The sequence below is a fragment of the Arctopsyche grandis genome, chromosome 3 (assembly GCF_051622035.1).
Source record: "Arctopsyche grandis isolate Sample6627 chromosome 3, ASM5162203v2, whole genome shotgun sequence".
Lineage (NCBI taxonomy): Eukaryota > Metazoa > Arthropoda > Insecta > Trichoptera > Hydropsychidae > Arctopsyche > Arctopsyche grandis.
The window spans coordinates 27,497,393-27,513,524 of NC_135357.1; the positions used below are offsets into that span (position 1 = coordinate 27,497,393).

At 37.6% G+C, this 16,132-nt stretch overlaps 1 protein-coding gene across 1 annotated transcript in view; it reads right to left on the reverse strand.

Moving 5' to 3' along the window:
* Cbl (E3 ubiquitin-protein ligase CBL) overlaps positions 1 to 14,486 on the reverse strand; it is a 32,237-nt gene extending 17,751 nt beyond the window's left edge. Inside the window, exon 1 of the mRNA XM_077427517.1 lies at positions 13,942 to 14,486. Coding sequence (XP_077283643.1) covers positions 13,942 to 14,435 — 494 coding nt within the window. The 5' untranslated portion in view covers positions 14,436 to 14,486. The remainder of the gene's footprint in view (positions 1 to 13,941) is intronic.
* Positions 14,487 to 16,132: the final 1,646 nt, after the last annotated feature.

Genomic DNA, 16,132 nt, shown 5'->3' on the forward strand with positions numbered 1-16,132 from the left:
TTCGAAATGCCTCACCTGAGTCGATAGTGGGTAATTATTATCGAGACGTTTCGTGACGTCATCGGGTGTCCGAATGGCGAGATGTGGCCTTGATACGTTTGTTTTGACGCTAATTTGAGTCCGCCGTGCGGATGTGAATACATATGTATGTGACGAGTTTGATCGCATCATAAATATTGAATTGGTGATGTCTGTGACGCGAACGGTGGCGTACTATTATGACATATTACATATGTACATATATAAAAGTCATTGGTATAAATGCTTACAGAAGTGAAACTTACTTATACAAAATCTACATACACACACCAGGTACGAGTAGAGATTGCAATTTACCGTCAAATTTCAATAGCGTGGATCAGATATGTGGTTACTTTTCCTAAAACATTAATTGAACCGTAAATACATAAAGTCCATTCGTAATAATTAATAACCATAATTGAAACCAGCACAGCATGGAGTAGTGGTTATTACATCTTGCTATGGTCAGTGTGGTTACGAGTTCGAGTCACACTGGTTGCTGCTGGCCAGACCTTGGTTTGTTTGTGACCAGGTCGGTTGTTAGTTAGCCAATTTTTCTGATTTTCCTTGAAATTATTCCTACAAAATTGACATTCCCTCCCCATTTCTCTCGCAAAATCTTAAGTTATTATGTTATATTTCAAGGTTCGCCGGGTTTCTCTATATAGATGTCTCTGTGGATGATTGTTGTATAAAATTCGTATTGTTGTATAAATATTTGTGGATCGTATTGTTTGACCATAGAAGTCATGTATAAATTCGAATTATGTATATAATTGATCTGTGTAGTGCACTCGTCGCATTGGAGCGATCTGTAATGACGAGTGTACATAGATTGATTGAATAAAATAAAAAAAAACCGTACAACTTGGTTAGACTGTGTAGCCACTCCTAAAGTGCGTCAGTGTAGCGACAAACGCATCAGTGATGGTAAAAGGGAAATGTCAAACCGACAGAAGACTCGCTACTCGCTACAACTTATTACAATGAAATACTATTAATACGATATATATTGCATTCGTATAAGAGCAAGCGGCGAGAATCAGCAAAGCGATACTGCAAGTCGTAAAAAAAATGCTGTTTACAGTAAAACTTCATCCAGCCCAAGATTTTAGTCATTTTAAAAATTTAATACTGAAAATAAACAAATTCTAGACTACCACAATACGCCATTTGCATCGATTGTTAATGCAATATTATGCCTGTATATGAACTTATAATTCACAATAAAATAATTTCCAGTAATTTTTCCAATTTACCGCTAATGCAATCCCTAGGTACGAGGCAAGTTAGGTTTTTGAGATAATTCTCAAATGAGAGGTAAAAGTCGATATTGCCTACTCGTGTCCAACGAGACAGATTGGGGGGTGCATCGTTTCGAGAAGTCGCTGAGTTCGATCCCGTGAGCTGGCCGCGATTGAAAAGAATCTATTTTGCGTATAATCTTTAATGCTGCTGGTCAGACTTGGATATTTGTGACTCCAAGTCGATCGTTTCCAATCAAAGTAAACCAATTTATCTGATTTCATTGTTAAAGCGGTTCCTCCATCAAATTGGCAAAAACCATTCTACGCCCTATGTCACCACTATTTAAATATTAATTTAAAAAAAAAAATTATCTAACAGATGTCTCGCTAATTTTCTTAAAAATATTATTTGTATTATACGTATATGTATGTATGTCTGGTCACAGTGACGCGTTAGAGTATTCTGTAATATCACTGTGGCTAATATTGAAATAAATAAATAAAGAAAAATAAACTCCAATTCGCTGGTAGGGAAGTTTCCACTTCAAAAACAGACTTTTATATAAGTTTACATCCAAGCGTCTGTCCAAACCGGTGCTCATATACGTCATATAATATATGTTTCGTAGCCGCACCAAATTTTTCTCCTGTTACTTACTGAAGAGAGAGGACTGAATTTAAAAATTCTAAAGCAAAATATTCCCCTTATTGTATTATATATGTTAAATAATATATCTACATGTTGCGCCGATCTAAGCATAGTATTTGATCATTTGCTCACGAACGTGTTGTAAATGAATCGCTGCTTCAATTTGATGAGCTAACCATCCAATTACAATATATTAAAATACAAAGGGCCACAAGCAACTATATAATAGATACATACAGTTATTATAAGCATTAATGAAAACCAGCTTATTAAGTCAACCGGTTATTAAATTGAATTCGTACACCTACTCAAGATTGACAGATGCCATTCCTCGAATCAGCCACTCTGCAGCCGACGCATTGATTCAATTTAGACCGATAAAACCGTTCTGGGTCAATGTTAAGCTAGACATAAAAATACACCACATGTGAGGTCTGCTTTTAGTCGAAGAGCGCGACGACAATTCAATTACAACTTCTGCGCAGACCCGAGAAGAAGACTCGATAGTGAAATGGACCGCTGATGCGTCACATCATACTTGATCGAGGAGTAAGTTCCACGTCGACGACAAAACAACAGGTATTGTTGCGAACGCAAGGCGTTCAAATATCCCAGGAGTACAATACACAAAGTGGTCCATTGTGTGCAGCGGAGGAAAAATTGCCGCGGAATAAATGCATGGAAAATGCACTAAGAGTGCAAAATAATGCAGCGTTCGGTTTCCGGTGACGTTCGAAACGTGCATAATAAACGACAAAAATGGAAAACTAGCACTTTGAAGAGCGAGGAAAATCTTTAATACATCTCAAAGTGGCGTACTTGATTGCCAGCGTTACAAATTCACTTCGGACAAACCTTTCATTGTGTCACTGACGAATATATCTACATAGAAATGAAATGGTAATGAGATAACTTTGGTGGGTAGAAAAAGTGGATACTTAAGATCCCAATTTTGCACATAATGTCTCAAAAATTGGATAAGACCATTACTTTGACTTACGTCTATTCGTGAATGGGCATATCAACGGTATCTACGAAAAGAAAATCTTACGTATTTTAATACGTGTTTTAATAATAACAAGATCTCGCCAGCAGCGTATTTGCAACAACTATTTAGTTATACACTCAAAATTATCTATTGAATAATTTGACCGGTGACTTACAGTAAGTCAATATTATGCTAAAAATGCATGAAATTGTATGCATTCCCGCAATAAACTGTTGTTAATTCCATTTGATAGCTCTATCACCACAGCATACTGCAATTGCACACCAATAGAAAGGTCGTGGGTTCAAGTCCCGGCCAAATACGCTGCTGGCGAGATCTTGTTATTATTAAAACACGTATCGACTGTCTTCTGTTAGAATTATCCGATTTATCTAGTTTAATTCTTGGGACGGATCCAATAAATCAGTATCCTCCCCCTCAGTTTCTCGCAAATTCGAGTTATTGGCATCTCCAATTTGTTGAATCTTATAAAAATATGCTACCTGTATAATGTATTTATCGCAAATTTGCTGTCGAAAAATTTGTTGATTGTCCATAGATGTTTCTATTGTGTTCTATGTAAGTACTATTTTGTTTGAAAAATTGAGCCATGTACAAAAAATATATAACCAGATGCGTCGTCTTGGGATAATGCTTGTCATGGCACATATGACGTTTAAGTATATGCAGGGATTTTTTCCCATGTAACGCGGCGGAACAGCGTTCCGGGACCTTTTTGTCTCAGCATTTTTTATGTTTCAAATGAATATTCTGCATAACATATTTTTTTCTAATAAAAAACTTGACAAGAAGTGAGTTCCGGAACCTATTTTTTTTTTAAAGCCCTTAGTATATGTGTACAGCTCTGACAGGCAGATATACGTAGTTCTACATTTAAACACAACAGACCAATCAATGTGGACCGCGGTACTATGTATTATTAAATTTGAAGTAAAACTTCTTCACGAACGGTAGGGAATTGTTTTAATAGTTTCGTCAATTTTGTACAATGTTGCAACGCTGAAATATCGCACGAAACTTAAGTGCTACGTTTCAATAAGACTGCCATCCTCTTCCCCCGGTGTAAATGTACATATTATATGTAGTCAATGTTGCATAAGGATGTTTTACTTCTGTAGTGTATAGTACACAGATGTATGTATATACATATGTAGGTAAACATGTAAATGCTGGAACTTGTTCCAACAAGACCAATGTCAAAACTAAAACGAACAAAAGTCGTAAACGGAAAACAAGACTTCCGCTGTTCATCTGTTGACAGATCAGCGTGGACCGATTTAGAGTCAGAGGGGCAGCGGATTCGTGCGGGCTGGGTATGACCACAAATATGTATGTGTACACATACGGTGCACATTTGCGTGGAGACAAAACGACGTTAACCAGGAAACCAGATTGATGACAACGACGTAAAGGGAAGACGAGTTGTCGCAGGACGATCACCCGCAGCGGCCGCAGCTGCTGAAAAAAAAGATGAGAGACCCAGGGGTCGACAACCGACGGACGGATAGACTGGCGGCCATCGCCAATTAGACGCTAATGCGAAAAGAGGTCTTATTGACCTTTAGACGTACGTGTGACTCTGATGAGGATCGCATTTAGGACCGATGTGGTATACGTATTTGGTTTCAGGGTAAAAGAGATTAGGCAAAAATGTAGTGAAAATTAGACAACGTTCATTTCTTCGGCAGTTAGTTACTAATTGCAACTTTCATCCGAAACAAAAGTTGGGTCATCACCATGTTGATGATTCAAACATCATGCTCTGATGAAGATGACTTCTCCACCCAGCATTCAAACTAAAAGTAAGTACATATATTCAATGGTTCGGTGACTCTTTCGCACGTCACTAAAATCTCAATCACGGAATAGCTGGCACTCGAAAATTCCACCCACCGAGATTCATTCACGCGAACTTTTACACTAACGAGAATTCTAGTGCCTTATTTTTTAGGCACTTGAATATATACTTTATATTTGCGATTTTCGTAGCAACCATATGCGAAATAGTCCGTTTGCCATCTTCAATACATCCATACTATCTTGCTTCATTCTGCACACATACGATCACTACACTTTACGTAGGCTTGGTGCTCGTCAAATAACAATAGACCTCTCCTTTACCGTACAAAGAAAGAGAGCAAAAAAAATTGACAATAGTGAACCATTTTTTGTTCATACAGCATCGTCCGAACGCCACCATTTAATTTTAATTTTATTTATTTACATTTTAGCCACAGTGACATTATAGAATACACTAACGCGTCACTAACCAGACATATAAGCATAATACAAATACTATATATGAGAAAATTAGCGAGACATGTTTGTTATATGATAATAAATTTTGAAATCTTATTCAAATAGTGGTAACATTAGTGGGTAGGATTGTTTTTGCCAATTTGATGGAGGAACCGCTTCAACAATAAAATCAGATAAATTGGCAAACTCTGATAAGAAAAAATCGACTTGGAGTCACAAAAATCTAAGCCTGACCAGTAGCATCAAAGATTATACTCAGAATAAATTATTTTCAATCTAGGTCAGTTCACGGGATCGAACCCAGCGACCTCTCGGTGCTTAGTATCAACGCAACTACCGAGCCATGCTGCTGGCTAGAAAACATACACTCATTAGGGAAAGATGGTTTTTGGTGTTATGGCTATTAATAACTCGGAAGAAAAACCTTCTTTATTACATACCTCTTCTTACTTCACCGTACGATTACTATTAATTAATCTCTTACTTTCAACACTGTTGGAAGGTGTATTGTATTTTAAGATTGCCCTATTGAGATCACACTTTTGGGTTTGGGTACCATTTCAGCATCTTCCTCATCCACTGACTATACAATTTTCTACCTACTTATCCCTCCGAGTACTATTATAACCTTGATTAACACACTCAATCTTATGTTTTAAATTGGAATAAAAAAAATATTTTCAAAAAAAAAAAAAACATGGGATACAAATCACACTATTTTCAGTTTGATTAAACTTTATATTTTCCGCGCACTCACTATTCTCAGAGGAAACATTGGTCATAGTAGCTGGTGAAAGACATTTATCAAAAAGTTATTCTTCTCCAGAGGAACACCCCAAACCTACGTAATTTAATTTATTCTTCCAAGTTACACACAAATATATATGTAAATATATGTATAGACAAAGAGCACCTATTATGAGAAAATTAAAATAATAATATTGTATAACTTAATTAAAGCTCCATTATCTCGTCGACTCACTTATCTCGAAAGAGACAAGAATAGAAATTACGGAAAACCTAATGAAAATGTAAGGACGGAAAATTCGATGCCGAATTTTCTTAACGATGCGAGAAATTCAACGCAACATTTTTTACAATGAAAATTCCACAACCTCCCTTGAAATTTCCCAACACAACCCGCCCCCCTTGGGAAGGAGCACCCTGAAATTTGGCAATCGATAATGTTTAAATTGGATTTTAACCGCTCCGTTTTCATTTTGCCGCAAGCCGAGCGTTCGTCTCCAATTTATTTATAGCTACGTTGTGTTTGTTTTATCAAACATTGCCGTGTCAAAATAAACTGACACATTTTACGAGCGCAAATTTACCAAAGAAAAGTCCCATCGATCAAACCTTCCATCGAAGGGCTGAGAATGACGAGAAAAGTGAAATGGAAATCTAAATCAAAAACACGACCCAGTCGAATTTAACACACATCCAACATTAACTCTACCGACCTCTCTTAACAAACAAAACTTGCGCCAAACATTAAGTTAATTTGATTATTCACTCCACTGACCCTAACAAAGCTAACGTATTCTACTATTGTATAATATAAGTAAATAATAGATCCACCTTTGTATCCAGATAAAAGGCAAACATTCCTCTACCCATGTCGGAAAGATGGACAGTTACAACCCCAATAAGTCGAACGGCAGCCATGATAGGTACGCGTATCGTAGGGTGACAATAGGGCCAGCAATTATCTAGATATATTATGGTAGACCTACAATAGCCCAGTGATTGGAAACCTATAATAATGCAGCTAGGTGGCACGCAAGAACAGATCAAGCACGCCAACTTGAAATTAAGAACCTAATATCACACAAATAATTCATTAAAGCCACATTTCATATTTTCCTGTATACATATAGTAAACAAAAACTAATAGCTCAGCGGTTAGCGTTTAGTGCTATCAACTGAGGGGTCATGAGTCCAATCGCTAGCCTAGTGTTGCTGGCCAGATTTGGGATATATGTGACACCAGATCGATCGTTTCCTATCAGAGTTTATCAATTTATCTGATTTCCAATAGCCAATTTTTCAAACAAATTGCCAACCTATCCTCATTTGTCACCATCATTTGAATATAATTTGGAATTTATAATAATAATGTTATAAATTTATAGAAAGTAGATACATGTGTACAAATTTGGTCACAGGTGTCACCTTGGGGCAAAGCCCGTAATCGCACTATGGTAAATATAAATTCTTAAATAAAAATATATACTTCTCAAAAAGAATTGAGCTTTCAAGACATGTCAATGAGTGAGGATAGATCTAATCGTAAAATGCTTGATCTTTAATTCCATTTTATAAGTGGATTTACAAAAAAATGTGCCAAGAACCACACGGTAGAGTGAAACTAGTGAAAGATACTGCTATACTTCGATAGCCATAACTTTTTGCTGTGGAATGCTGACCAACGCCGATCGGCGTTTTGCCTATAAGGTCATGAGCCTGAAATACGCCGATAAGCGTTGTTTTTGAGTATGTAAAAAATTAACAAGAAAACTACCCGCTAGGCATTTCCACGTAACATTGAAAAAAAAAATGCATTGAATATGGGTCGTGTAATCCGTGTCAATGTTTATAAAGACTGGTTTACACCGGAATTTCTGAATTTATAACCATAGCAGAATTACCCGATGGAACTCGTGGCGTGTCATTTAGATTGCGAGCATTACATTTTAGCAACAATGAAGATGGAACTAGTTTTGGAAAAATACACGAATTGATAGACTTCTTTTGTTTATTTTATATTGTTGCAAGATATATTAGAGAGTCTAAACACACCTTTACAAAACTAGAAATCTTCCGCGGTAGTTATCTAGGGTTTGTTTGGACTAGCTACAATCTTTATATTAGATTTCTGAATAATTCTAGTTGGAAATGTTGGTGAAATTTTCAGCGTGGCGGACTTTCAACAGAAAAGACGTCAGCACTCAAAAGGGTTAATACGAGCCTTCACTCGACTACAATTAATGTCCAAAAATTAGTTTCGCAACCAAATCCGACTCTATAGCAGTCCTTCCAAGGACGATTGATGCGAGGCTGACGATGGACCTGGTCGTCTCCGGTGTCAATTAGCCACACGACACCGACACGGACACCCGACGCGAATTTTAACCGTTTCGGGTCCGGCCGAGACAAGTTGGCCGCTTCTGGTCGCATTTTTTCCCCCATCTGCTCTCTTCTTTTTCTTCGTTTTATTTTTGCGGCGCCGCGACCGGTTTGCAGGAAGTGCGCGGTTCAAATCGCCGATGATTATAAACGCATAACGGATATGACGGCCGTCGGTTAAGTGCTTTAACCCCGTCGACGACTAGCATCGGTCCGATGCAAAATTTTTCGCCTTTCAGATCGCCCGATTCCGAGGAAAATGCTCGCGGTGACGTCACCGAACTTCACAAAAAGCGACGACGAATTCCGAACGACAGAAAACGTCCATTAATTTCAATCTACAAAACGTGACACATCCTTCATATAACCAATTACATACCTTCGGCAGTTTTACGTTACATTGACATGTCAAATTGACCCTATCTCAGTACTTACTCGGCATGACGAAAAATAAAGTAAAAATACGTAGCAGAGGAATTTTTTCTGAAATCTAATACGCCTATAGTTTATCCAATCGTATTCTGAAGATCGCAATCGTGAATATAACACTCCCCAAAAATTTAAAATAATATAAATACCACTCTTATTGAAATTTTCTGAAAGTAAACGTTGATATACCACATACCCCAGAACTTTCATTAACGATTTGTTTAAGGGTGCAGACACACAGAGTGGTACGCGGCACATTTTTTTTTTAGATAGTGCACATGTAAAAAAAACGCTAGCACGATTGATCTATGCCAGGTCAAAATTCACCCCCTGAAATGTTTTCAGTGGTATATTTTCCTTGTTTTGACAGTGATCGAAAGCGGTGATTCCCATATTTGAAGAAATGTGGAATAAACAATGGCATAAGACACGTCCATTCACAACTGGAGTCTACCTAGACATGCCGTGCCGTGCGATTCTGTGTGTCTGCGCCTTAAGCATCCCTTAATAAAATTCTGCTAGGAATGTATGTAAAAAAAAAACAGAATAGCATTTTTGTTTAACGATAAGAAATTGATCATTCTTCTGCAATGATGTGAACATTTTAAAATAATGTATTATAAAAAACAAAGAAGCATTGTTAAAATTTTAAAAAATCTTTTTAATGTGTATATCTTTCATCTAAAATGGCAAGCTGTATTAATTTTTACAACACTAAACGAGGGGGTCCCAAGGTTCCTCCATAGAAGTTTAAAGGTGAACGAACGCAAAATTTAAGACTCTCTGCCCCAATACGAACATTGACAAACCATATCTCAACATTATTAATTCATCACAACTATTTACAAATAGAATGCAGTACAAAGGACATAGCAAATTGCATTGAAACGTGTCCCAAAAATCACAATTCGTGCACAGAATCGTCAAACGTGTTTGAATTCACTTAATATTCCACTTTCAAGCGTCGTAAACCAATACTTTAAATATCGAATGGCATCATTCAACAACAGCCATAAACATATATTCATATGTGGATAGTTTACCGAAGCGCATAGCAAACACATATACATCCATCCACTGAATTTATATTCAATCAGCAAACGCCATCGTTGTATGACAGAGGAAATCACGTTCACACATATATGGCAAAGATGATCCTGGAAAAAAAAAACCAACACAAATTCCCACAGTTCAGGATACATTATACAGTAATAAATTTGAACCATCATCACAATGTCAGATATGTCAAATTAAGCCGAGGACAAACGTTGTCACCTCACCTAAACTGATTTAATTAAAATTGAATTCTCTGACATGTGATATCACACCGACGGTACGTAATTGTGACATAAACGCAACAATGAAATTATATAATTAATAACTGTTTGCAGGATACGAAACACACGGGTAATGTTTGAAGGTGATTACGGTTGAGCGCCGACGACAGGCATAATATCAGATAATGCTCGTGCTTGCGGGTCATTGCCATTCCTATGCTAATTATGTCGTTATTAGTGAATCGTTAATGCAATGTGAAATTGTGGTCAGGGCAGCAAAATGCATTGAATATTCACAAAACGGATGTGAAAAAAAAGTAATTGTTATATTGTATTATATTGCATGATCAGAATAGACTTGAATTTAAATAAATGTATATACATTCAAAACCTGAAATGTAAATGCAAATGGAATTACCATTATGAAAAAAAGGTACTTATTGGTTATGTGGGCGCAACCGAGCACAATTTAGCCAGCAGCATAGCTTGGTGGTTGTGTTAATGCCATCCAACGAGAGGTTGCCGGGTTCGATTCCGTGAATTGATCTCGATTGAAAAGAATTTATTCAGAGTATTTCTGTAGTGCTGCTGGTCAGATTTATTTGTGACTCCAATTCGATCATTTCCTATCAGAGTTTGCCAATTTATCTGATTTCATTGTTGAAACAGTTCCTCATCAAATTGGCAAAACCATCCTATCCACTGAATATTATTTCAAATTTATAATCTATGAATTTATATATGAATAACTTTAATACTGTAGATGTCGCTCAGGGGCAACCTGAAAATAGCATCATGGGAAAATACAAAATTAGGACCATTGAAATTAGGTCCTTTCCCAAATATATTAAATAATAAAAAAAAAACAAATATACATATACTGTCAAAAGGAAGTAGCTCAACTGAAATACAAATATGAGCATCATAAAGATAGCTTATGATGCTGAAGATAAATTTTTGAATCTAACGGTATTATACCCAATGTCCAAACAGAAGACATATAATATGTATCTCATTAATGATGAGTTACAAGTAATACAAATATAGAGATTTATATATCATCTCTGATAACTTCACACATTCATTCATACATACAAAATTCATTGATAAAAAATACACTAAATCCACGTAAACAAAAAAAAAAGCGTCAAAATTTCGAGGTTGAACTTTCTCACGAAAGCATCTATATTTACTCTGTACCAACATCGCCGTGTCTATATTTACTTTGTGCAAATAAAGTAATAATTGACACAATTATACCATTGGCGTCGTCGCCGTTGATAATTATTGCGATTGGGACTTATTGCGTATGTGACATTCAGGATCGGTGTCATCAGCAAATTGAACACAGACTCGGCTAATTGATGACACACTCCTACATTATGCACGCGCATGCGGTGATCTTCGCGACGTCGCAGGTCGAAATGTATTGACCCTTCATTTGAACCAGTTAAGGACTGATTTGCATGCTTCGAGTGCGAAATCACACGTCGTCAGTGACAAATTAATTTACACCTAAGATATGCAGGACTGAAAGTGATGAACTGGTCGATTTGTCATGTCGAAACTTAAATTTGAATTGTTCCAAAATGGTAAAACTGATTAAAATGCAAGGCAAGTAGTGTTCTACCCACCGATTGATTGAATATTAATATAAATTATAATTATTGCATATTTACATGTTGAATTAATTAGATATTTACTCACAAATCAGTTATTATTTTAATTCAAAATTATTAATAAATTCTTGAGTTTTAATTATCTAAATTTAATTACTTATTAATTTTGGCCACTTTAACGGGGACGTCATTCAGCTTTACTAAGGGGGGCAAAAGTTAGTCAGTTTGTTGTTGTTTTTCTTTTATTGGAAGAAACTTCTGATCGACATGACCTAAGCTTTTAGTAACCAATAAATTAGATTGTTGACAGATTCAAGTCAAAGTTCAATGGTTCAAAAGATTATTCAAAGAAGTCAACGATTATATTTATTAAGAAGGAGGATGCTAACCAGAAATCTGCAGAAGAATAGAAATGGCGAAATTAGCGATAATCAACTTGACAAAAATATGGAAAAATCGCTCTATAGTGAAAAAAACCTATAAAATCCATCTGGTGATCCCTATTGCATTGTATACAGTCGACATATTAAATGCTTTCTAAATATGGCGCTGGAGGCTGATGCTGTGCATTCCATGGATCGCAATATACACAAAGATCTTTAAAGAGCTGGTAAATTCAGAAATATTCCACAACATATAGAGAAAAAGAATTCTTTCTAACTTTAGGCATATTGCAAGGAAAAATGTGCCGAGTGTAGAGAAGCTGGCAGTCACCGGCACATCAGAGGTAAGGCTAGTGAGAGGATGGTCAGATTAAATTGAAGAACTGTCAGGATCGTACCTAAGCACTGCTTTCAACTTAGCACAGGACTGGGAGGAGTGGAGACGGATCATCCACTGAATTCCAGATGATAGGAATGACCACGATGCATTGAGCAAACGAGATAGAAGAATCGATTCAATTACGATTCATAGTATTTCATCAGATGACCTGCATGTTCCTGGCCAAATTTAGGGGGAGAAAAATGCCCCCCTTTTCAAATTCATACATTCTAACTGCTTAAAATTTTTGAAAATATTACACGGAAGTGTTTGATCAGGTCACACCTCGTCCAGGAATCCTCTATGTATGTAATTTTAAAGGAAGTTTCGATTTAGAGAAAAAAATCTAGTAAAATGCAAAAAAATTCATGAATTTGTTTGAATAAACCAAATAATTCGTTAAGGTACATGTACACAGAACACAGATGTAAATTTAAAATTTTTGTATATGGCTCAAGTTGGAATATATATATATATATATATATATATATATGTAGGTACATACATACATACATAAAAATTGACACAATAAGAAACTATAACCAATATTCTATACATATATCATGTTTGAAAAGAAGGCAAAAAAAAAAAAACTATATTATTTGATGAATATTTGTATACAAACCAAAATGAAAAAAAAATAATCAAATGTAGAAATTGCGGTATACACCAAGAATAGCGTCGCCTGGCATTTGACCTAAGATCCAACATGATACCTACATATACTGTGTAATTACCTGCAATTATCGTCAAAAATACTTCAAACACATTGGTGGATGTACGAAATGAATTTCCAAAAATAAATTCTTACAAGTATGTTGTAAATAATCCGCGACTTGTGCTGAATTGACGTCTCAGCTTCCATTTCGCTTGCATCTACAATGGAATATGAATGCATCCGTTTGCGATTCACACATTCAAATGATAGTGACACTCAAAGTTTTGTGTATGCAAATGCTAGGGGACGCTATTGTTGGTGTTTACCGAAATCGCTTCTAGGAATTGTTCGAATCAAACTGTCAGATGGATCAATTCGAGCGATACGATGTTTGAAATAGAATAGACTAGTGTTTTTACCCGGCTTCGCTCGGTATTTGTAATATAAACATCTTAAACATGGCAATCTAATAGTAAACATTCATTTGTGATTAAATTTATTTGAATCTATATTATCGTCGACATTGAGGTTTGATTTATTTTCGATGCTCCCACCTAAACCTTTAAATCTGATACTACACATACAAAGTCTCTTTCGAAATTATATATAAGACTAGTGTTTACTCGGCTTCGCTCGGTATTTGTAATATAAACCGCATTAAACATAATAGCAAACATTTTATTAAATTTATTTGAATATTCATTTGTTCGATGACGTCACGGATTTGCGAACCAACAAAAGTCTCTTTCGAAATTATATATTAGAAGAAGAAGAAATATGAAATTTATTTGAATATTCATTTGTTTATTTTACGAATCAAACAAACATTGGTATGTTTCTCTTTTGAAGAAATAAGAATGAGATAGGATTGGGGTTGGTGGATACCTATTGCCGAAGTGTTCCCGCCAAAAGTCGGCAGCGTCGCTCTTCGTGATGCGAAAGTGGTCTCCGGCGAAGGTGCCGTTGGGGAAGATGGCCTTGAGCTCGCTGAGCATGTGGCTGAAGACGAGGCTGAGCTTGGTGAGGTTGCGGCGGTAGTGGCTGGTCTCGTCGAACATCTTCTCCTTGCCCTCCTTGAAGAGCTTGATGGCCTGCTTGCACTTGCGCATCAGGTTGGAGATGAAGACGGCGAAGTGCTCGTTGGTGTTGAGCGCGGCCAGGTTGTGTTGGTGCGAGTCGTGGATGGCGCGCAGCCGCTGGTACGTGTCGGGCAGAATGTCGAGGATGAACGGCGGCGAGTTCTTGAGGTTCATGCGCTGGTGCTGACACAGCTTCACCACTTTGTCCATCAGCCGCCACGTCTTGTCGAGTGCGCGCCGGTCGGCCGGCAGCCGCGGCGGGCAAACCGCCTCCGCCAGCGCCGACTGCAGTTTCCACATCAGCGACGACAGCTGACGGCCGCCCCCGCCGCCTCCCCCCCCGCCGCCGCTCGCCCCGCTTCCCCCGACCCCGCCGCTCGCTCCCGACGCTCCCCCGCCTGCGCCTCCGCCCCCGGCGCCCCCTGCCGCGCCCCCCACCGCGCCGGCCCCAGCGCCCGCCATGCGCGCGCCGCGGCCATACCAACACTGACACACTCCGCTCCACACACAACACTCGACCATCTCAACTCGCGCTTTCCACGGCCATCTCCCTCTCCCTGCTCTCTACTCCCTACTCCCTACTCCCTACTCCCTACTCCCTACTCCCTTCTCCCTGCCTGCTCCCATCTACATACATATCTACGCTTTGCCTGTCGCCATTCTCTCAAGACCCCCCCCCCCCCCTCATTTATAATTTATTTATTTATTTATTCTAAACAGACCATTGTGGCATTGTGTATTTGTGTATACGTGTAAGAATTTGTGTATATATGGATGGTGTACATATATGTTTATATAATTGTCTTTGGCCAGGAAGGTGCATTGGGTTTACCTGTTAGGCCTTCTTGGTGTAAATTAAATAAAAAAAAAAATAAAATAAAATAATAAATAACAGGAATTCCTAAAGCGCCACAATGGTCAAAAAATATAACACAAAAAAATAAAATAACAATTAAACATAAACATAAATACATCCATACATACACATAAAAAATAGCATTTAATAATAACAGATAAAGTAAAAATATCAAATAAAATATAGCATAAGGAATGCCTTGCACCTACAGCCAGTTTCAGTAAATATGTAAGAATCAACTACAAATACAAAACATCCTTGTAAGGCCCAAATGGAATAATGATTCTCAATAACCGACATGATGCTATTGGTAAACGGACTACTAGTCATATGTGAACCAGTCACAGGAAAACCGGTCGCTCTAGATCGGTCACACGTGATCACCCGTCACACTAAAACTGGTCACACCCTAAAATCGATCAACCAGTTTTCTCGTGACCGATTTTAGGGTGTGACCAGTTTTAGTGTGATGGGTGATCACGTGTGACCGATCTAGAGCGACCGGTTTACATTTGACTAGTAATCACCGAACCGATGCTATTGAGTAAATTCGTTACAAATTAATTCAACTAATACAATTACCACTTTGTTTTTTTTCAATTTTCTATTAATTTGCTTTTAAACTGTTTCGTTGACAACTACAAGTCTGTTACCGAGGGTAAACGGGTAGCATCCCAAATGTGAATCGCTACCAGAATAACCACCGCTACGAAAATTGCTCGCGCGGTCTCCTATCGCATAGAAACAATGCCGTACAGAAAACTGATCGGAAAAAGCTTTTTTTACGAAATTTTGGCAGTTTTGAGCAATATTTGGGCAGTTTTCAATATTTGGACTGGAGATCCGCGTGAGCGATTTTCGTATTATTCTGGTAATTATTCTGATTATTATTCTGTATTAGTTGAATGATTCTGATTATTATAATTCGATTATAATAATCAGAATAATTATTCTGGTAGCGATTCACATTTGGGATGCTACCCGTTCGCCGAACCAACGTATACATGTGTTCAGACTCCAGGGATGTTCAACTCGAGAGCACCCCGGAAGTCGGTTTCGTAGAAGCTCGTGGTAAGCGTGGGCGGGGCTGGTTTCCTCCAAGGGATCTACAGGTCGTCGTCTGCGGTCTGGTCTCTGCTGC